The sequence below is a fragment of the Neovison vison genome, chromosome 7, assembly GCF_020171115.1.
Source record: "Neovison vison isolate M4711 chromosome 7, ASM_NN_V1, whole genome shotgun sequence".
NCBI lineage: Eukaryota > Metazoa > Chordata > Mammalia > Carnivora > Mustelidae > Neogale > Neogale vison.
Genome location: NC_058097.1, coordinates 96,763,977 through 96,787,798, shown reverse-complemented (window position 1 = coordinate 96,787,798; position 23,822 = coordinate 96,763,977). Strand labels below are relative to the sequence as shown.

At 41.0% G+C, this 23,822-nt stretch overlaps 1 protein-coding gene across 2 annotated transcripts in view; it reads right to left on the bottom strand.

Moving 5' to 3' along the window:
* Nucleotides 1-23,822, bottom strand: part of CWF19L2 (CWF19 like cell cycle control factor 2) — a 156,322-nt gene that overhangs the window by 75,570 nt on the left and 56,930 nt on the right. For both annotated transcript variants that reach the window (XM_044257725.1, XM_044257726.1), the window contains exons 11-12: nucleotides 5,413-5,526; nucleotides 3,412-3,549 (exon numbers count right to left, since the gene is read on the bottom strand). In XM_044257725.1, coding sequence (XP_044113660.1) covers nucleotides 3,412-3,549; nucleotides 5,413-5,526 — 252 coding nt within the window. The remainder of the gene's footprint in view (nucleotides 1-3,411; nucleotides 3,550-5,412; nucleotides 5,527-23,822) is intronic.

Here is a 23,822-nt window from a genome sequence, read left to right as displayed (position 1 = left end):
AAGTCCCGTAGCTTTAAATATGTTTTTTAAAGCTTTTTTATTTATTCATTTTAGAGAGAGAGAGAGAGAGAATACAAGCAGGGGGAGGGGCAGAGGCAGATGGAGGAGCAGGCTCCCCACTGAGCAAGGAGTCTGATGTGGGGCTTGATCCCAGGACCCTGGGATCATGACCTGAGTCGAAGGCAGATGCTCAACCGACTGAGCCACCCAGGTGCCCCTAAATACATTTAAATTGAACAGCACCCAAATCTATGTGAGAGAGCCAACATCTACCAGAGCCCCATGGCAGTCACTCCTTACCACCATGTGAGTAGCTAATGGGCATTTCATATTCCACACGCCTGTCACAGTATACTTGATATCCTCCCTCCAGTGAAAGTGTCCCCCGCAAGGTTTTCTATTTCAATCAATAGCATCATCACTGCCCCAAATCCTACACTGCTCAGCAGTTTATCGCCCTAATCCAAGGCTCAATGTGAATGAGAGCAATGCCCCTCCTAAAGTGCTCCCTTACTTCCACTCCTGCCTCTACACTATCTTCTCAAAAGAGCCGCCAGAAAAATACTTTCTAAAACCAGCAGGTTCCAATCTGCCATTCAAAGGGCTGAGAAGCTGCCACTCTGTACAAAGCAGAACAAAATAAAAAAATCAACAACTCTTCTTAAATCTCTCAAGAAACGACCACCCCAAAATCAGGGAGACAGCCAGGTGGGTACAGAGAATCACAGTCAATCTGTGTGGGAAGCAGCGCCTGGGCAGGAAAACCTAACCTGTGACTGACCTCGGGCCGAGGCTCAGTGTGGACAGTGCAGACAAGTCCCAAAGGTAAACACTCCGTGGCACCTGGTCCTAGAGAAAGTCCCACAGTTCTGTGAGTCTGACCTCTAGGCGCTCAACCAGGTCCTCACAGCGAAGACCAGAGACAGAAGACCAGACGCACGGCACGGCGACAGGCAGGAGAGCGCTCTGCTCTTCCTAACAAGGTCGGCCCTCAGGAGGGACGGTTCGGCCGGAGCGTCACCCGCGGGGGTTTCCTCACAGCCTGGCCCACCGAAGCAAGGGACACGGCACTGCAGCCCACCCCAGCCAGCCCCTCCCCACGAAGCCAGGCAGGAAACCAGAAGCGCTGGTGAAGCCCACAGGCCCGGAGTGTCGGCTCATCAGTAACAGAGGAATGACCTGAGCAGGGAGATGGGATCTGAGGCAGCACGAAGAACTTGCAGAGACCAAACCCAGCAGAAATGAAGCGTGCTCCTGACGGCCTTATGAGCAGACCAGACACGGCTGAGGAAGGAAGCTCAGAGCCTGAGGATGACAAGAGAAACGTCCCCAGCCAGAAAGCAAAGAGAACGAAGACAGAAAAACAGAACAGGGTATACGAGAACTGGGGCACAACTACAGAACATAAACCAGATCGTGACACTGTCCCAGACCGAACCTTCCAGATCGCTTACAGCAGCCACCACTTACACAAAGCCACAAGCTCCCACACCGTGGCCTGTGAGACCTCACAAGACGTGCGTCCTGCTACGTCTTCCACCTCTTCTTCTACTCCCCTGTCCCTTCCCGCTGTCCCAGTCTCACGCGTCCCCGTTGTCTTCTCCTGCTCCTCAAGCTCACCTCCGCTTCAGATCCTCTGCGTTTGCTGTTTCTTCCGCGCATGGACCGCTCCCTGACTCTGTTCACAGGCTGCGGAACCGCACCTCCAGAGAGGCCTCCCGCCAACACTCCGCCGAAACACCAGCCTACCTCCTTCCATTTTGCTTTACTTCCTACAGCAAGATTTTCTATTTTGTATGATATTTATGTTATATAATATTTTATATCATGCATTTGTTCACTTTCTATCTCATCCACTACCTTGAGGGGAAGAACTTTGACTTAACTGGCTCCCTGCTCACAGCGCCAAGAATTATATCCATCTAGCAAAAATTAGGTGTCCAGTGAACACATGAAGTAGTACATGACTACTACAATTTACAACAAGGTTTTTTTAATCTTGTATATCAACCTAAACTGACTACATTCTGATCAATAAAATGAAATAACTCCGAGTTGCACATAAAATGGTGTGTCCTATTTCTAAAAAGAACCTTCATAAAAATACATCCTTCTGAGGGTGCCTGGTTGGCTCAGTTGTTAAGCATCTGCCTTCAGCTCAGGTCATGATCCCAGGGTCCTGGGATCCAGCCCTGCATCAGGCTCCCTGCTTCCCCCCTTTCTCTCTGGCTGCCGCTCTGCCTACCTATGCTCTCTCTCTATCTCTCTGTCAGATAAATAAATAAAATATTTTTTAAAAAATACATCCTTCTTTCTGCATTGAATTTCCAGACCCTAAGAGACTTCTAGTCTTTCTCTCCAAATAAAGAGAAGTAAAATGATCCTATGGGTTAAATTTAAGATCCCATATAATTCTTGGTGATGGGAAGAATGATCATGTCTATTTAAACTCAAGTTTGTTTTACTTCTCCTAACATACACATACACACAGACAGCTTGTGTATCTTTATTCTAGTTTTCATTAAAATTTTCACCAGGCAATATATTCACACAGTTTGAAAAAAAGGTCTAAAAATGCATACAGTAAAAAAAAATCTTGCCCCTATATGTCAGACAGTGAGTTCAAACTCCCATCTCCAAAAAGTAACCACTGGTATCCCAAAGCAGGCATAGGCAAATTACTCCAAATATTTCAGCTTTGTGGGCCATATGGTTTCCATCACAACTACTCAACTCAGCCACTGTAGGGTGAAAACACCTTAGACAACAGGTAAACAAATGTGGACAGCTGCACTCTAGAAAAGCTCGGTCTGCAAATCCAGACGGTGAGCTGCAACCCCAGCACAGTCAACCCTTACACAGCTGAGTTCAGATAGGTCCTTTCATAAAAAAGCCAGTGGTACTGTTTGGAAGGGACTGCAACCAAGAACGCTATTCGAAATAGAAACTACTCCTGCTAACCATAATGAGGTACTAACACACATTTTCATATAAATATGAAATATAAATATAAAGTTTTCAAATAAATAGATATGACATCATTCTAAGATGTTTCCTCTGTGATCTATGTTACTTCAAATATGCTCCTTGTGATATAACTATGAAGAAGTGAAAGAACATTAACACGAAACTCTGGCCCGAAGCTTTCCCTTAAATGATAGCTCAAATACACAATTTTGTCATGGTATACATAAAAAGCCAAACCAGAGTCTCTATTTAAAAGCAAGATAAATTCCAAATACGTATTTCCCAGTCAATTTCAAAATGTATGTTCCTGGTATGTCTTATAAAGGACTTGGTTTAATAAAATAAATCACAAGGAGAAAGAATCAGCTCTCTGAAAAATAGATCATTGCTAGATGGGTGTAACCAGCTTCTCAAAATTGGAAGGTATTCTATGAATGGTCTTACCTTAGATGCCATCTTCATAAAAAGCTTGTTTTGATTTTCTGCTGTTCCCATCTTTTCATTCTTGACCAAATCATTTAGGCTGAGATTATCATCATCATGAAAGTATCTAACCCTTTCTTTTTCTTCATGAGTTGAAGCCTATGAGAAAATGAACATTATTTCATGAAAACATGGGACTCTGAAGTATTTTTAATTATCTGTAAATCTGATATTAAATGTAAAACCCCCACTACATACCACAATCTTTCCTTCCAGTTTATCCCTATTCTATGTGCTTCCTGTCAGAAGGATTTCCATTAGAGTACCACTCCCTGTTTCTGTCCCATTGCTCTTCTCTTCTCCAGGATGGAAGTATGACACTATCTGATTTCTGGGGAGAGGGAAAAGCCAGAAATGCTTTATCCCTTTTTCTCTCCTGTTTGCTCTTCTTGTAGTAACAATTCCTAGCCCCATGGAGGGAAATCTGTCGTCATCCAGAGATCAAGTAAGCATACTGAAAACAAAATATTAGCAAATCCATTTCATACAGCTCTACCAGAAACAAAGCTAATATTCTGATTCTCATCTAAATCAGTCCTGGGTTTTCCCAGCAGCTGGTTCCATACTGACATGTGGAAAAGAAAAGTGCTATTTATTTCTTCTCAAGTCCAATCTCCCTTACGTTCCCTTATTCTCACATTCCCTCATCGAAATAAAACCTGTTCTTCAACCTCTCTGAGATCTTTGGAACCAGATTTTCAGTATTTCTTCCCAACATTACTGTTCCCGAAATCACTAGCCTAAACCTCATATTCCATGACTTCAGTAGCTCCCTGGCTCCAGACCTTTGCTTTCTGGCCCTCTCTCATCCTTTCATTACACTCAAAAGATAAAGCTCAACCCCGAATGAATGTGGCTTCTGCCCTCTTTATCCCTGTACCTACACTGCTCAGTTGGAGGAAGCTCTGAAGGCACCTTTGTCATCTGGCATCACATCTGTGACTCCCTAGCCAGTTCTGTCCTTTTGTGGAATCCAACCTTTTACTATTGTCCTGTCCCATTCCAAACGCCAAATTCCTCCCATTTCATCAGAAGAAGGATCCATCCTTTTGTGGAATCCAACCTTTTACTATTGTCCTGTCCCATTCCAAATGCCAAATTCCTCCCATTTCATCAGAAGAAGGATCCATCCACTCTATTTGCTGAACGAATTACTATTCCCAGCAGCGTAGGCACTCAACAGGCAAAAAATAAACATCTGACAAAAAATTATGAATGAACAAATCTTCTGTGGGCCCAAATACATTGTATGATGTATGACATTCCAAATACAAAACAAAAATTCTAACTTGGGAAAACTGAATATATTGGTTTTACCATCTCAAGAGCCTCAAGGTAGTGCTAAAAACTAACTGATAGAGCTGGGAGATGGAAAAGAAAATAAGGCTTATAAAGGATCACAGCAACTACATAATTAAGACATTACTGTGTACTGATACCCCATCACTATAGCTCAAATTAGCTAGCACAAGATTTTCCCTAAGAGCTACGTTAAATATGTAAAAAGAAGCTAGAAACAATGGCAAAAAGATGTACACAAAATTAAAACTCCCAGGGCGCCTGGGTGGCTCTGTCAGTTAAGCATATGACTTGATTTCGGCTCAGGTTATGATCTTAGGGATGTAAGATGGAGCCCCACATCAGACTCCGGTCTGAACATACCTCCTGCTTCAGATTCTCTCTCTCTCTCCCTACACCCCTCCCCTCCAAAAAAATTAAAATTGCCTTAAACATTCGATGTTCATTCACAGTTATTGGAAAACCATAACTGAATCAGACTGCATTTTGTAAAATGCAAAGGGATATATCCAGGAATAAAAGTAATAATATAATTTTCTACCTTCTAATGTTTGTATTATAAACCTACATTTCAGAAAATATTCTGAAGTAGTCTGACGCAAAGAAAGCCAATGGGGAGAGAGGAATTCTGAATTAATACACAAAGACCTATGTTAAGCATACCATCTGTCTCTTCCTTCTTCCTGCTTTAGAGTCCAGAGGTTTTCCTGGTGTATGCACAGGCCACACTCGCCCAGACTGATCTGTTTTGACCAGGATCACTTCTTGGTCTTCCTTCTATGGAAAGATTTAGAGATAACTTTTGAAATTATTGTGGAAAGTACTGGATATTTAAATTTAGTAATAAAAAAAAGCATAAAAAGGACTCTAGCTTTCACAGGTAATTACAGATTATCTTTAGTCTCCTGGAAATCCATTACCCATGTAATGGAAAATGATCATGATCTCTTCAGAGAAAAGGTGGGAAGGGGATCCAAAGTTCATTTTGTTATTTTTTTTTTAAAGCAATCACAGAAGCAAACTTAGAGTAACATTTCCATCTAGACACTATTAAAAGATGACTAAGTACCAATATTTATACAGGCATTGTATGGGAGTGCCCATAATTTATGCAGCATATGTCATGTTTAACCCATGTTTCTTCAATTTAAAGATGCTACTAAACCCTGAGTATAAGAAATAAAGCAATGAGGGGTGCTTGGGTAGCTCACTGGGTTAAGTGCCTGACTCTTGATGTTAGCTCAGGTCACGATCTCAGGGTCATGAGATCAAGTCCAGAGTCAGGCTCCATGCTGGGTTTGGAGCCTGATAAAGATTCTCTCTCTTCCTCTGCCCTTCCCCTACTCCCACCTCACCACTGCTCAAGCACACACACGCTCTTTAAAAAAAAAGAAGAAGAAGAAGAAGAAGAAAACAAAAAGAAATAAAGCAACAAAATGGAAACAACAAACTTGCTAACTTAGCTGCTATAATGATGCTCCACACAACTTCTATTCATTCCATTAATAGCCCTAAAATGCTTTCCACTTCTATGATTTTTCAGAAATTATATTGAAAGCGACTTGCTTTCAATCCATGATCTTTTTCCTACAAACTGTTGGCCAAATACATGCCTGCTACAATACAGAATAAGATTACACTTTATCCTATGAGGAAAATGAATGTTATTGGAAAGGTTCTAACAAAGAATCACAAAAAATATTAGATATCTACTTTATTAAAAAGCAGTTTGAAACAAATCCAAGCAAATTATTCACACTTCAGCTTTCTTCTCATATCAGAATAAATTATTAAAAATCAATTTCAACTCCATTTAATAGAGATTTGGTTCCCCTGTTGAGATGGAATAAAAAAATAGATTTCAATTATTGATCTTACAGTCACACACAATACTATTATCACTACTTTCCTTTTTCAATTAGTTAACAGTTAATATGTCATATTTTAAAGGGTATCTCTCATTGTTCTCTTACTGGGTAACAGAGATGGGCAACACTTTATTTTTTATCTAAGTTTATCAGATTGCTAAAGCTGATCTCCCTAAGGACTTTCAAATTACTAAATCTAATACATACTTATCAATCATTATCTTCCTTTACTGGAAGTTTTTGATTCCATTTATTATATTTTCAGCCTGAAACTCTTCTTATTCCAGTTTTCTAAATGCTCTACTCATTCCTGGTTCTGCTTTACCTCTCTCTGACCCATTCATCCATTAAATACTCTAAAAAGTACCTAACTTATGTAGTTACTAAAAGAAGTATAGTCCCTGCCAACAAGAAGCGTACAGCCAATGTACTGAGTGAATTATTCTCTACATGCATTAGTTAGCATAGAGTCAACTTCACCTCTCCTCCATCTCAAGCTATACTCCAAGTACTGATGACTCCAGGGTTCCTTGGTTTCTAGCCTGCATAACTGTCACTCGTACTGACAAAAGATTCATTATGCTAAACACAAATGTAATTATGTCACTCTTCACTGAAAAACTTGCAGGGACCCCATATTACTCAGGAGAGATCAGTACCTTTCAAAGTATAGCCCACACCAGTGCCAGTCTGAGAATTACCCGCCATGATATATTTGTCATCAGTCCATAATGAATTAGGTACAAAAACCAAGTGTTTACAAACTTTTTTTTTTTTTAAAGATTTTATTTATTTACTTGACAGACGGAGATCACAAGCAGGCAGAGAGGCAGGCAGAGAGAGAGGAGGAAGCAGGCTCCCCGCTTAGCAGAGAGCCCGATGCGGGGCTAGATCCCAGGATCCTGAGATCATGACCTGAGCCAAAGGCAGCGGCTCAACCCACTGAGCCACCCAGGTGCCCCAGTGTTTACAAACTTTTACAGCAATCTTCAACAGTAATTATGTTGGTTCAATCTAACTTAAAATTTTGACCTATATTTTAGAATACCTTTATTTCCTTTTTCTAGAATTTTCATTGTGTTTTACAAAACTATTAGTTCATGGGGCGCCTGGGTGGCTCAGTGGGTTAAGCCGCTGCTTTCGGCTCAGGTCATGATCCCAAGGTCCTGGGATCGAGTTCCGCATCGGGTTCTCTGCTCAGCAGGGAGCCTGCTTCCCCCTCCCTCTCTCTGCCTGCCTCTCTGCCTGCTTGTGATCTCTCTCTCTGTCAAATAAATAAATAAAAATATTTAAAAAAAAACTATTAGTTCATGATGGGCTGGAAAATCCAAAAGCAAAAATCAAACAAACAAAAAAAGAACAAAAAACCCACTCTTTTCACTACATCTGTATCTTTGGGGTAAATACCCAGTAGTGCAATTGCAGGGTCATAGGGAAGCTCTATTTTTAATTTTTTGTGGAATCTCCACACTGTTCTCCAAAGAGGCTGCACCAACTTGCATTCCCACCAATAGTATAAGAGGTTTCCCCTTTCTCCACAACCTCTCCAACACACATTGTTTCCTGTCTTGCTAATTTTGGCCATTCTAACTGGTGTAAGGTGATATCTCAATGTGGTTTTAATTTGAATCTTCCTAATGGCTAGTGATGATGAACATTTTTTCATGTGTCTGATAGCCATTTGTATGTCTTCATTGGAGAAGTGTCTGTTCATATCTTCTGCCCATTTTTTGATATGATTATCTGTTTTGTGTGTGCTGAGTTTGAGAAGTTCTTTATAGATCTTGGGTATCAACCTTTTGTCTGTACTGTCATTTGCAAATATTTTCTCTCATTCCAAAAAAAAAAAAAGACCCACTCTGACATAAAAAAACACTCTGATCGGGGTGCCTGGATGGCTCAATGGGTTAAGGCCTCTGCCTTCGGCTCAGGTCTTGATCCCAGGGTCCTGCTTCCTCCTCTCTCTCTGCCTGTTTCTCTGCCTACTCGTGAGCTCCGTCTGTCAAATAAATAAAATCTTTAAGAAAACAAACAAACAAAACTGCTCTGATCCTCTAGCACAGTCTGAGAAACACTGTACTAGACAGTGAGATAAAGGCCAAGCACCTTAACATACTATGTAAGGCCTTCAAATTCAAATACTATAGCCTTCTTCAAATTCACTTTTTCTCTAGCTGTTCACGGTTTTCGTAAACTTACTGTCATTTTTTACTTCCTAAATAATTTTAGGCATGTTTGTATTGCTAGACCATAATCTTTTCAGTATTTGTCTATCTACAATTCTCTGTCTTTGCCACTTTTCCAGGCGCAAGACCAAGCTAGGTGCTAGCCAGTATCTACCGTACCCAGTTCCGCGGTGAAAACCAATGGGCCTGATAGACGGGACTAATGAACTGGTGCCTCGGACAGACTAACTCCTCTCCCACCACCAGCCCACCAAACTCCCAGCTACGCTCCTCTTCTCCGTGCTTTTCTACATCCTGTTCCTGGGGCATGCCGAGGAACACCCCCTTTTCCCACTTTGGGTCCCTGAGACAGAAATAGGAGCAATTTCCACCTATGCTATTCCATTAGTCCAGAACGTGGGTCTTATTTAAGGACCTACAACAGGATCCGCACACGAAGGCCTGCAGGCCAAATCTAGCCTGCTGCCTCTGCTTGTCTGGCCCACAAGCGAAAGAGGGTTTTAAACTATTAAATACCTGAGGGAAAAATCAAAAGAATGCCATATTTCATGAGGAATAAAATTAAATGCAATTTTCATTTCCATGTCCACAACGTTGGACCGGAACAGAGCCATGCTCGCTTGTCTCCTGTGGTCTGTGGCTGCTTTTACCCGACGACAGCTTCGAGGCCAGGTCTCTGAGTTGCTGTGACACACACTGGAAAGCCCACGAAGCCTATGTTTACTACTGGGTCTGTAGAGACAAAGTCTGCCACCCTTGATCTATGTTATTCTTCAGGTGATAAAACTAATTCAAAATCATTTAATGCTCTATTACCTGAGCACAAGCAGGATAAAAACTTGCAACTGCTGGATAGCATCACCAACAGATCCCGGTGGTAACAGGGAGGGGAGAGAATGGGGACCCAGGGCCCTTCCATTTTGTTAACATAGGCCTGACGTCCATTGCTGGCCACAACGTCCACCATGAAAACCCAAGTATAACCTGGCATGGTTAAAAACCAGACAATACAGGAAAAATACATGAAACAACAAAGCCAGAAGAAGGATCCCAGAATTAAAAGTGGGTGCCTTCAGGACAGAGATGGCGGTCTGAGAAGGGCTCAAGACATTGCCTTCCTTTCCCACTGGCCTTCCAGCATTATTTGGGTATAACACACCGATTAAAAAGAAAAGGAAAGGAAAAAGCCTACATTGCTTTGCTTCAAAGCTGGTGTTTAAACATTCTAAAGATTTGCCTGAAAGCCATTTGTGGCACCTTTCACATAAAGGAAAAGTCTTCCACTACATCAGATTTTCCCACCAGTTGGCATTCTGTAAGTCTGTCATCACTGAAGGCCACAGAACATGTTTCTATCTTAAAATGTCAACAAATAAGCAGTTATGATAGTTCACAGTATTTTAATGATTTTTAAACAACCCCTACTGTATCTCTAATTATGTCCATGGAGAGCAGGCTATTTGCTACACGCAAGTTCCCAGCCGAGGTAGTGAGGGGACTCGACACAGGGCTGCTTTCCATCCACCGACACGTATGTCCTGGCTCAAAGGTATTTGTTCACTTTTAGTTTATACTTCAGTAATTTCATTACCTACTCTTCAACATGTTTTCTCTCTCTTCTGCACCGGGTTCCTGGCGCCCGGCATGCTAGGGTGAGTTCTGGGGCCAGAGTGCCCAGGTGCCTACACCGCCCCATCACAGAACCATTTCCGTATTCATAAAAATAAACAAAATAGCCGAGGTATTTTCAGGATCAAATTAATACATATATGTTATTTAAAACAATGCCTAGGAATAAAGTGAGTGATCAATAAATATGAGCTTAAGCTTTTCAATTCTCTTTCATGTCTCTAACCCTTTCTTGATCTGATGGAGTCCTACCTAGGATTTACCCCCCCATCTCTAAAATTTCTAGGATACTATTATTCTTCATATTCATCTACCATTGTTTCACCTTTTCTTTAGAATATTATTCCGTTTTCAGAACCAAAGCTACTAAACATGCTTACAGTCCCTCTGAGACTGTGCCGGCATTTTCAATTCACTGGCAATGAGTGTTTACATCCCAATTATTTTTTCCTATGTTTTCTGGCGCACGAGTGTGCAAGCTTGACCGGGAGGGTCTGTCTCCTCCCTCCTGCCTCTTCACCTCCTCTCAGCCTTCAGTGAATGGTAGCTTTGGCAGTGTCTCCACTCAGTCCATGAGGATTCCTGGTCTCGCCCTGTGAGCCTGGCGCTGTTTCACATCGTCCAAGTCACGACTGCAAGACCATGTCTGCTTCTTCCATCTAAAACACCTCCCAGCCTCATAACTGCCTAGGAGCTACAGCCCTAAGTACTCACGGCCTCTTCCAGACTCTTTTCTCAGGGAGCCCGCAAACTGGGATGAGGCAGGGAGAGGCTGCGTGAGGGAATTTCATTCCCATCGCCTCAGAGGAACTCAGTTCCCGGCTGCTCTGCCTCTCTTTGGACTTAGATCCCTACAATCCCGGATCCTCACTGGTTCATAATTCCGTTCAGTTCAGGGAAGTGTATCTTTACTTTTGGGCCTATTACATCTCTTCCACTTCTCTTTTTTATTTGGTCTGTGATTGCTGTTTTCGTACAGAGTGAAGGCCTCAAAGCACTAACCTCGGGTCGGAGCACTCGGAAATGCTGCCCCATGATTTTCCAAACATGTTAGGTTGTGGGGACCCCTGGGAAACTCCACATCAACATTGCAATTCAGAACAGAAGAGATGGCCCAGCACAAACGGAAAATGTACGCCAGGACCACAGCCTTTCAGCTCCTCAAGCCCCCTCCCCCGCCGTCAATACTGGGATTGTTCTAGAGCATACTCTAGGATCAGAATAAAAGCACATTATTTATTGGCATAATAATTGAAATACCATTAATTAGTATTATAAGGACCTGCCTAAACTCTTTGCCATAAAGCTGCTGGTAGGATGGATTCTAAATGTGTACAAGCTTGAGAAAATTAAAGATTACTGTAAAGGATCATTATTTAAAAAACTCTAGGTAAAAACTAATGCTAGACTACAGTTTACATCACAATTTCAAAAGTGGATTATTTGGAAACACATTTAACTACGAACAATTTTAATTTTGTTAAAAGATATTTTCTAGAACCAGTATAATATCTGGCACTGGCATAATATGAAAGGCAATTCAATTCTTCAGTGTCCTTTCCGCCTTTCATCATAGCTTCTCTGTAGTCCTACATATGAAGCTACCCATGAAAAAACACGTGACTTTACGTTTTATTTTTAACCAGGATTCTTTCAGCATTTGCCAAGGTGGGGAGGGATGAGAGGAAGAAAGGGGATTAAGAAATGTTTTAAATGTTAACAGACATTCTGGAATCTTTCCACACTAAAATAATAGAGTTCTTTAAGATATAAAATAAAAGGGGCGCCTGGGTGGCTCAGTGGGTTAAGCCTCTGCCTTCGGCTCAGGTCATGATCCCGGGGTCCTGGAATTGAGCCCCGCATTGGGCTCTCTGCTCAGCAGGGACCCTGCTTCCTCCTCCCTCTCTCTGCCTGTCTCTCTGCCTACTGTGATCTCTCTCTGTCAAATAAATAAATAAAATCTTTAAAAAAAAGATATAAAATAAAACGTTTGTTATTTTGAGACTTATGAAATACATACATTTAAGGACAACATAGGTTAGTTAATACATCAGCTGCAATGAAATCTAAAAATTGTCTTATATTTTTCCTATTTAAAAGCAAACAGAGACAACTTTTGCAAATAGAAATTAATTTTGTATAATTTTATAATGATCTGAAATACATCTCATTTAATTTCAAAAACCTTACAACACAGGTATTATTAAGCCCCATTTTACTAGGAAGGATGCTAAGGATCACATACAGTAAACGATGAAGCTCCAGCCTCAACTCTCAATCTTTGACTTTAAAATCCCCATGAGAGACTGTGGACTCGGAGAAACAAACTGAGGGTTTTGGAGGGGTGGGGTGGGGGGAATGGGTGAACCCGCTGGTGGGTACTAAGGCAGGCACGGACTGCATGGAGCACTGGATGCGGTACAGAAACAATGAATCTTGGAACACTGAAGGAAAAAAAAGACAAAAAAAAATCCCACATGCTATTTCTATTACTCCATTTCTCTAATAAAATGAGTTAATAAAATTGATATTTGGTAAACACTGACTTTCTAAAAGAAAAGGTAAGCTGGCAATGCTCCTGTAACTGGTGATATGGTTTTCAATTACAAAAAATTTCTTTCACCAAAATGAAAGTCTGCACACCTCCTGAGAAGGGCTGAGTACTTGATTAAGAATTCAACAACCAAGCCCAACTGTAACTGTTGATTTAATATATTTATGATACTTCGGGATGAAACTGTGGGCAATCAGAAAAGATAGCTCCATAATTGGCATAAAATTAAATCAAAGACACTGCAGACTTTTCATTTTTGAAAAATATTGTTTCATTTCATTCCATTTGATCAATGAACTCCTACCACTCAGAACCACTTCTGTCATTATAAAATCCAACAGCATGAATGTGTCTAATACGATGAACAAGATACAGTTCCAGGTGTTAAGGAATTCATCAATTAAATGGCAGGGAGAGGGGGAGAAAGAGGAGACAGGGAGTTCATACAAAAATCTATAGTGGACTATTAAGTAAGATAAAATATAAACCCAGTGGGACCAGGTCACACAGGATGGAGAAAGAGATGTGTTCTTGGGTACAAGTGAACTGGATCTTTGGAAAGAAAGGTAAAATGGTAAAGGGTTAAGAAGCGAAGGAAACAACCCCAACAAAGTACGAATACCCAGCACTGATGAAAGATTCCTAAGTAAAGGCATGCTCATGTTCCAGACAAATTTTAAATTTATATAACATTTTAAACTTCTCAAAAATATTTCAAAGGCTCTTGCCTCTAGACAACCACCTTGGCTAAAGGAGCAAATAAGAACAGACATGACCTGAGGTTTTTACTGCCCAAATGCAGGATTCTTCCAACTCTCCCACACTGCACTTAGATGAAACCTGGTGGCCATTTAAAGGACACTGGTGAGCAAAGGGAGGAGAGTACACAGGATGTGACTCTCTAAGCAAGAGACAACAGGGTGCTGACCTAGAGCAGTGACAGGACGAGGTATGTGCAGGAGGGAAGGCCAGTAAGACAATACTACTCGGTGGAACTGGAGTGCACTGCTGGGAGAAGGAAGTAGGGACTTTTCCAGGGTTTTTAACTCAGAAAAACAGTGGGATGAGCATGCAAGTAAGAGAAGGAAACTTACAACATGAACAGACATTGCTCCAGTGAAGACATCCAGATGGCCAACAGACACATGAAAAGTGCTCCACATCACTCGGCATCAGGGAAATACAAATCAGAACCACAGTGAGATACCACCTCAGACCAGTCAGAATGGCTAAAATCAACCAGTCAGGAAAGGACAGAGGCTGGTGAGGATGCGGAGAAAGGGGAACCCTCCTCCATTGTTGGTGGGAATGCAAGCTGGTGCAACCACTCTGGAAAACAGCATGAAGGTTCCTCAAAAAGTTGAAAATAGAGCTACCCTATGACCCAGCAATTGCACTACTGGGTATTTACCCTAAAGATATAAATGTAATGAACCAAAGGGGCACATGCACCCCAATGTTTACAGCAGCAATGTCCACAATAGCCAAACTATGGCAAGAACCTAGATGTCCATGAGCAGAAGAATGGATAAAGAAGACGTGGTATATATATATCATGGAATATTACTCAGCCATCAAAAAATGAAATCTTGCCATTTCCAACAACCTGGATGGAACTAGAAGGTATTATGCTAAGTGAAATAATCAGTCAGAGAAAGACAAATACCATATGATTTCACTCATATGTGGAACTTAAGAAACAAAACAGATGAACACAGGGAAAGGGAAGGAAAAATAAAATAAGAGAAAAACAGAGAAGGAGACAAACCATAAGAGACTCTTAACCCTAAGGAACAAACTAAGGGTTGCTGGAGGCGGGGGTGGTGGGGAGGATGGGGTCCTGGGTAATGGGCATGAAGGAGGGCACGTGACATGATGAGCACTGGGGGTCACATGCAACTGATGAATCACTGATCTCTACCTCTGAAACTAATAATTCTGCATATGTTAATTAAACTGAATTTAAATTTTAAAGTTTTTTTAAAAAGAGAAGAAGAAATTATGTATGTAAAAGGGATGGTTTTATACACTCTGAAGTTAAAGGATACCCTTAAAAGTCAGGCAGACAACTGAAAACACCAGTTCAAAGCTCAGCATAGAGTGCAGAGCTGAAGTTACCAATCATCCAACAAGAGATGTTAAGTGGAACCATGAAACTAAGAAATACAGCCATGATGAGAACAAAGGTTTGATCCTTGCCTACCTATCCGAGCCCTTCCTCCTCCCGCACTCACACCTCACTCCGCAGCCATTCAGAACCAGGTGCCGTCCTCAGATCACGCTGTCTCCCCCTCACCTTGGCACCCTCATCCCTGCTCCTTCGCCCCTGGTTTGCCAGAGGAGGATAGTCAAGTTGCTAAGAAAATAGAAAGTTGTTTATTTGTTTGTTTTACAGACATAGCAACTTAAGTGTACTTGCAAGTAGTGAGAAAGCAGCCAACAGAGAAATTGAAGATTCCATACAAGAGACAGGGAAAACTGGTTCTAGAGGCTAGAAAAAGAATGAGATCAGAGTACTGGTTAAGAACATGTCCTTTGGGGCGTCCAGGTGGCTCAGTGGGTTAAAGCCTCTGCCTTCAGCTCAGGTCATGATCCCAGGGTCCTGGGATCGAGCCCCGCATCCGGCTCTCTGCTCAGCGGGGAGCCTGCTTACCCCCTGCCTCTGTCTACTGTATGTGATCTCTGTCTGTCAAATAAATAGACAAAATCTTAAAAACAAAACAAAACAAAAAAAAAACCTTGTCCTTCGAGGAAATGAAAACACTATTCCCACTGCCAGATGACAGCTGCAGACAGGGACAATAGACAGACACTGAAAACATTCAACCTTAAAATCTCTATTTTCCCAATCATCAAGTAGGAAGCAAAGTGAATGCTGAGACTAGAAGAGGGAATCTGGGAAGAATGGCAAAAGTTTTAAATAACTGCTAAGAGAAATGTGATTTTTTTTTTTTTTTTTTTTTGCAGGCAAATTTGCAGAGAGAAGTGGGTCATTGTGAATTTCTTCAGTTTCCCTTCCTAAAAATAAATTTTAGAAATTGTATTATTGGGACACAAAATATGCTGATAGGATTACAATTTCATTTAATAATAAATAACTGTGCAGCATGGAAAAATGCTGGGTTTTGTCTTGTTTTTTGTATTTTTTTAACTTTATTTTCTTTTTTCAGTGTTCCAAGATTCATTGTTTATGCATCACATCCACTGACAGAATGAGTAGAGAAAAGCAGAATAAAAAATGGCTGTAATTATGTAAAATTGTGCATGTGCTTTCATAGTTACAATGGACAGAGACTTGAAACATCAAAAATATTTTTTAAATGCTGATTTTTTGGTCTCTTTTGCATTGCTTTGTCATTGTGCAAAAATATTTAACATGTTATTAGGAAGGAAGGAAGGAAAGATGGATGGAAGGGAGGGAGGGAGAGAGGGGGGAAGGAAGGAAGGAAGGAAATCTGGAGGGAAATACTTTAAAATATATTATCAGTGTATAATCCCTGAGTGGTAGGATTTAGGGTGATTTACTTTCTCCTTTATGTTTTTTTGCATTTTCCACATTTCTACAAAGGTTACATATTATCATTAAAAGTCACCTAAGATTAAAAAGAAACACATACTTTATTTTCAAAGCCCATATGCTATTGTAAAGGGAATTTTCTATTTAATTGTGTGAGCATTTCCAGGAACCTTAAATTTTTGTGTTTGAGCTTGCATGACTGTCACATGTGAAATCAGTTTCAACACCCAGGTAAGATTTTCTTTTTATATTTCAAAAATCAGTTGATCAATCTATGTCAACGGAATTATTTTAAATAATTTTTATTTACTTAAAATAATTGTAAATTGCACACACATACCTGACCTCATTTCTTGCCACCAAACTAAAACTTAACTGAGACCCTCGTTATCCTGCATTCAATTTATTCAAAAAATGAAGATTAATGACTTCATAGAATTTTAATGAGAACTAAATAAATTTCCATAAATAAATGATTAAAACATGTCCTGGCATATAGCGTGCCCTCGAAAAATATCACCTATTACTATTAATATCGGCAGCAGTTGTAAAACTATACACATCAATTAATACCACGGTCCTGAAAAATAAAATTGTATCTTGAAATTTAATGAAATAACCTTAGAAACAGAACCTAAGTAAAAAATATTATTAAAGGAATTAGAAGCAAAGTGGTTTCCTTAAGGTAATAATTCTTTATTAAACATATCCTTGGGGTGCCCGGGTGGCTCAATGGGTTAAAGCCTCTGCCTTCGGCTCAGGTTACAATCCCGATCCTGGGGTCCTGGGATCGAGCCCCGCATCGCATCGGGCTCTCTGCTCAGCAGGGATCCTGCTTCCTCCCCTCTCTTTGCCTGCCTCTCTGCCTACGGGTGATCTCTGTCAAATAAATAAATAAAATCTTAAAAAATATATATCCTATAATGCTCCAATGGCACAGATTTCTAAACCAAAGTATATTTTATCACTTAATATTTAGACTTAATTCGGAGAATTACACACGGATGATATACTGGGTATTTCTGGGTAGACAGGAATGGAACAAATACCATAAACTTCTATGATTCAGTATGATATAATTTCAAGTGTTTTGTTTTGTTTCCTTTTTTGAGTGTGTTTAGTTCCACTCAACTAATTTTACTTTCTCTTCCTCATAAATCTTTATTAGCAACTGTCTACTACAATTATTCTACTCAGAACATGTTCGGTATGTGTGTACTTACTTTGCACTACAGAACTGAAAATTGCATTTTGTTTTCAGCAACTATAAAGCTGGGGAGATCACAGCTGGGCCAAGTACATCTGATCTCACTGGCCTATGAGCTCTTTAACCTTTCCGTGAAACCCCTCAATAAAATGATCACTCCCAAATGAGAAAACAGCACTTAAAACAAAAAAACAAAAACAAAAAAAACCTTTCTTTTTAGCTTTCCTAAAAACACATTAAATGTGACTTCTTGTAACTAACATGTTATGCATACTACAATACAGGCAAGGTAATTTTTAAATACATATAAGGATAAAATTACTTTGGGGTTGATTTGTTTCACTTAAAATTGTACCCTTAAATTGCAAATATCCAGTATCAATTCGTGACCTCATTCTTCCAAGCCCTCCCCCCAGAATTCCAGAAAATAATGTATTAGAATGAATCCCTTCAGGAGAACATGGACGTCTTGGGACTCACCTTTGCCCATATGCAGTAGCATTTCATTTTTCCCTTAAATTTCATTATATAACAGAGAAAGAAATGGAACCTGATGATAGTGGACTGATGGGCATCTGAAGAACAGAGGGGAACTGACGGACGAAAGAGGTTGCTCCTGGGTCCTTCTTCTCTCTCCAAGGAAACAACTAACTAGTGATAGCTTCAGTCACCACTGGAGGGTCCTGATTCACAATGTGAAAGAGTCCACAAGAGAATTCTTCACACCAAAATTCAACACGATACATATACAATCACAACTATCCAAGATAATTACAAGTTGTCCTAAATTATTACATTTGAGAGAATATTCTTCGCAAAACAATAAAAAAAAAATCCTACCCCAGATGTCATTAACGATTAAATATGGCCAACAAGTCATTCAAGCAGATGTTTCCTATTCGGTGACTAGAGTGGCGGGTCATCACTCACGCCCAGGATAATACTAAGCAGCCATGCTGGAGATGACTGCTGTGGCTCTGAAATAAGTCTTATGGAGAGTTGTCATAAAGAGAAAAGCTTTTCCTTTGGCAAAGTTACAAACATGGTAATAAGATCCAAAAGCAATGGCTACAGCCTCAAAACAGTCTCTGGATGCCCAGATTGCACGGGGCCCTCTTCGTGGTCCCCACCTTCCCATACCTCTCCTCGGGAGTGCCATCATGGTGGTAATTACATATTCGTATAACTGACCTTATTCGTAAGTTTTCTTTACGCAGAGAATGCTTTCCAAAGGAAAGTGTGATGTCTGAGTTAAGATCTAAAGGATGAACAGGTGGTAACTGAGGAAATAGAAGAATATTCTGTGCAAAGGAAATGCTTTGTGCAAAGGCAGTGGGCCTGGAAGGAAAGCCACTCGGAGGTCCCGATGACGGTGACAAAGAACTGACAGGCATACAGAGTTGATGGGACAGATAAGAAAAGCAAACAACAGAGTTAGAAATATTTATTCAGGTAACACCGACACTATTTCATCAAGAATTTGATGCAAGATACAATCAGAGTGAACAGATGTAAGATTCCATGTTACTATAAAATATGTTTGTATTTATGTATCATCTATAAAATTGTTTGGCTTTAATTTAGCTGAAAATGTTGACTGCTTAGAAATAGTTTATTTGGGCACCTGGGTGGCTCAATGGGTTAAGCAGCTGCCTTCGGCTCAGGTCATGATCTCAGGGTCCTGGGATCGAGTCCCGCATCGGGCTCCATCGGGCTCTCTGCTCAGCAGGGAGCCTGCTTCCCTCTCTCTCTCTCTGCCTGCCTCTCTGTCTATCTGTGATCTCTGTCTGTCAAATAAACAAATAAAATCTTTAAAAAAAAAAAAGAAATAGTTTATTTAAAGAAAGAAACCTTCTAGTAGCACAGGTAATATTTCTAATTGCAGACGACAGAAATGAGATACTTCGGGGATGGTAAGGAAAGAAGTAGAACGGTATACAAAATAGGGAGAGCCAGGGACCTGTTTTGCTTGCTAGGGAAGAAACTAGCTAAATGACCAAAGGGAGAGAACATCTCTGTGCTCCTCTTCTTGGCAGGAAAGGCTACACCACCCAGGAAGCACACCTACGGTAACCTAACACGCCAAGCAGTGGCATAAAGCAAGGCTAAAATGTATATTTAGATTTAAAAAATACTCGACTTAGAAAACTGAGAACCTAAGTGACTTCTGCAAAGAAGGAACCGAAAAGTATTTGTTGAATAAAGGCCCAACTCACTGCTTAAAAATGAAAGGCAAACAATCAATACGACAATTATTTCAATGTTGTAATTTTCTTTCTCTTTTTCTATGCTTATGAGGATCAGCTGCAGAGATAGGGATGCCAAACAGAGTAAAACAGTGTAGGCGTCCACATACTCTGGGAATCACAGCAACTGTACTACAGGGTCCTCACAATGCATTCAAGAATCAGAGTGAAAAGACAGTGTTAAGGTCAAGCATGGTGAAACTACTATTGGCAATAGTGGACCTGACTTTATTACGAAATGCTACAAATGAGTCTGTTTCTTTAATTATTCATTAGTTAATGTTTTTCCAAAGCCTTCCATTAATTCCTCAGTTTCTTATAGGAGAATGTCTATGAAACCCCCCCACAGAGGTGCCCAGGGAGTATAAAAACATATTTCTCTTTTTTGCCAGCCATGCAAGCAAAATGTGACAGCCGCTGCATCATCACACCAGTAACTAGTTCACTATCCCTAGTTCATCATGCCACTATTTGTAGTGGCACAAACAGTAAGCTGAATTCGGAGCTGAATTCCCTTAGATTATTGTGGCCGATTAACAGGTAGAAGTTACGGAAAAGCAGTTTAGGATCTATTACATTAAAGAATTAGGATTCAGGGGTGCCTGGGTGGCTCAGTTGGTTAAACATCTGCCTTCGGCTCAGGTCATGATCCCAGAGTCCTGGGATGGAGCCCCACGTCGGGGCTCCCCTGCTCAGTGGGGAATCTGCTTCTCCCCATGACCCTCCCCCTTCTCCTGCATGTGCTCTCTCTCTCTCTCAAATAAATGAATAAAACCTTAAAAAAAAAGAATTAGGATTCAATCTGTCCTGACAGAGAGAATGGGTAGTTTTCCAGAATCATTGCCCAGGGTCCAACCACAAGTTGGAAACACTATGCAGTGGGATTGTTTCAATAAGGAAGTACACTCGTGGGAAGGCCAGACCAGAGGATGCCAGAGTTCACGGATCATTTTTAAGATTCACAGTAGAGGGGCGCCTGGGTGGCTCAGTAGGTTAAAGCCTCTGCCTTCAGCTTGGGTCATGATCCCAGGGTACTGGTGACGGAGCCCGCATCGGGCTCTCTGCTCAGCAGGGAGCCTGTTTCTCTTCCTCTCTCTCTCTCTGCTTGCCTCACTACCTACTTGTGATCTCTGTCAAATAAATAAATTTTTTAAAAAACATTTTAAAAAGATTTACAGCAGAAAACTCTAAGTGCTAAAATATATTGAAGGCATTCACACAATAAACACTCCAAGTATTTCCTGGTTGTCTACAATGTGTCATGCACTACTCAAGGCACAAGATATGAACTGAGAGAAACACTTCTCCTAAACACTAAGTAGTTCACTCTCCAAAAGGGAAGAGAAATAAGCAAACTAATAATTACAAGTGCTGATCGGTTTTTTTTTTTACTAAAGCCAAAGCAACATCCATAGATTGCTGAATTGAGAGATTTGCCTTGTTCAGAGACCTAACATTGCTAGCACAAACTCCGAATGAACGCACTCCTCTCTGTTCAACACGTCTAGGAACGGGATTTTCTCTCAAGGAGGAAAGTTTTCATAAGAAGCATCTCAAGATTTTCCTGTAGTAAGTCAGGAAATTTCTGGAGGGTAGCAAACAACTTTGTATACTACTCTCATTTCTGAACAGAAGTACTCTGAGAGGCAGTTAAGTCAAGATCCTGGCCTTGAGAGAATCAATGACTTTCCTGGCAGCAGAAATTCTCTCTGAATTGTACATAACAGCTTGTTTTGCATGTGTGTCTGGTAAAAGTTGAACAAAATGTGCAAGTGTACCACCTCTGCAGAGAGGACAGAAATTTTTCTTTGTCAAAAAGGTCAAAGAATCCCAAGAATAAAAATCTTTCTAGATGAACCTTCAAGGCTATTCAGTTTCCTAAAGAGTTTACAAACGGAAAGTCCACTTTGTACTACTGGAATACAACTTTCAGTCCTACCCCATTGGGTTATGAGGTCCACTGCTCAAAAGCTAGGAGGAGCTAAAAATCATAGACATCAGTAATGTTCTAAAGTTACGTGCTCAAGGGATGAGATGTAGTCTGTCAGTTACTGTACGATAGCCTTAAACCTCCAGGAGAAAAAGTTATTTAGAAGATCTGCTTCAATTCTCTCATTCGAATTGCTTTCAATTTCAAGAATCCTCTGAAGTCCAGCTACAGCCTTGGAACCCCTTCATACAAAGTGACAAGTGTCAGGAAAGAAACAGGTATAGATTACAGGATGATGACGAGAATACAAATATTACCAGGTGAAAAGATAAAACCCAGAGAGAATATTTTAAAGGTCTTCGAAGTTTCAAAACAAGAATAGGTTACAACTTTCTGAGAGGAGGAGAGAAAAGGCTTCAGAAGGAAGCAAAACAAACTGAAGAGTGGGCCAGCCTCAAGAGGGGGTATGTGGCACAGATCATTAACCGCACGTGTAAGCGTCAGAGACACGTACGTCACGTCTGAGAGCCTTGGCAGTGAGGCCAGACGACAGGGCTGGTCTGTGGAAGGCCACACCACAGGAAGAGCAAGTATTAGACAGAATTAGCACAAAGAAACCACACAGAAGTGCTAGATGAGAGAAGCACCATGACCACAAGGAGGCAGGGAAACCTAAGTGTGGCAGAAGTGTGGAAGACAGTACCGTGCCCTCGGGCTCAGCTACCCTCCACGAGTCCCCCAGTTCTACGCGTAGCGTCTCACTCTTAGCATTCTAATCTGTGTAAGAAATCCTAAGTTAAACACTTTTTAAAAACATGAGCTAGCACATCATCAAAACAGCCCATTTCACATACATACTCTCTACTGTGATCTAAACCATCAGTAACGTCAGCTTGCAGAAAACCCTATGCAACTTGACTTCACACATTCTCATCTCCTCACACGCAGACATTAAACTGTATAAATTAATCTCTGAGAGCAACCCTTTAAAAATCACTTATAAACCTCATTATAATCCTCTCAACACTGTAATACACCCAATTCAGCCCTTCACCTTTTCCTATCTTCCTCCTGTGCCAATTTCATGCAGAATCATGGATTTAAATACTGTTTCTAATGTCAAGAGCTCCCCAATTTCTATCTCCAGCCAGGCTTCTCCCGATTCCCAACATCAACCTGTCTCCCTGACATCTCCACTTGTAAAGACATCCAAACTCAATATATCTAAAATAGAATTGCTCTTCACCCCAAAACAGACTCCCCCTCTTTCTATACCTCCAAGAACAACCACTCTAGTCTCCCAGCTGCTCGGGCTAAAAACTTTGAAGTCACTTTGCCTTCCCTCTGTATCTCATACAGCCCTTCCATCTAAACCACTATAAAAATCCTGTCCACTCTTCCTTTCAAAGCACATACAGGAAACATTTATGCATATAAGGACGTAACTACTTCTAACCATCTCTGGGGCTACTATCTTGGACAAAGCCATTACCACTCTTTATGAGATTATTGCCGGAGCCTTTCTTGATTCCAGCTTCTGCTCTTATGCTCCCTCGGTCTATGCTCAACAAAGAAGGCAGGACAGTCCTGCCAAAATAGATCTTCTGCTGGAAAGCCTTCAAAGCTCTCTCACTGAAAATAAAACCCACTTCCTTACCCTGACTTTCGGCTTCATATGATCTGGCCTTCCATGGCCTCTCCAACCTGGATCTTCTATTTCCCCATCTTTCATCTGTTCCACTCCGGGAGCGCTGGGCTCCTTGCTGTTCCTCCTACACATCACGCATGTTCCCATCGTCCGGAACCCTCTGCTCCTCATGCCCCGGGGCGCTCTTCACCCAGATACACAGATTCGCTGTCATACTTCCAATCTTTGCATCAATGTCACTTTTTCAACCACAATTAAGACTGTGTCCTCAAAGCCACCAGCACACTG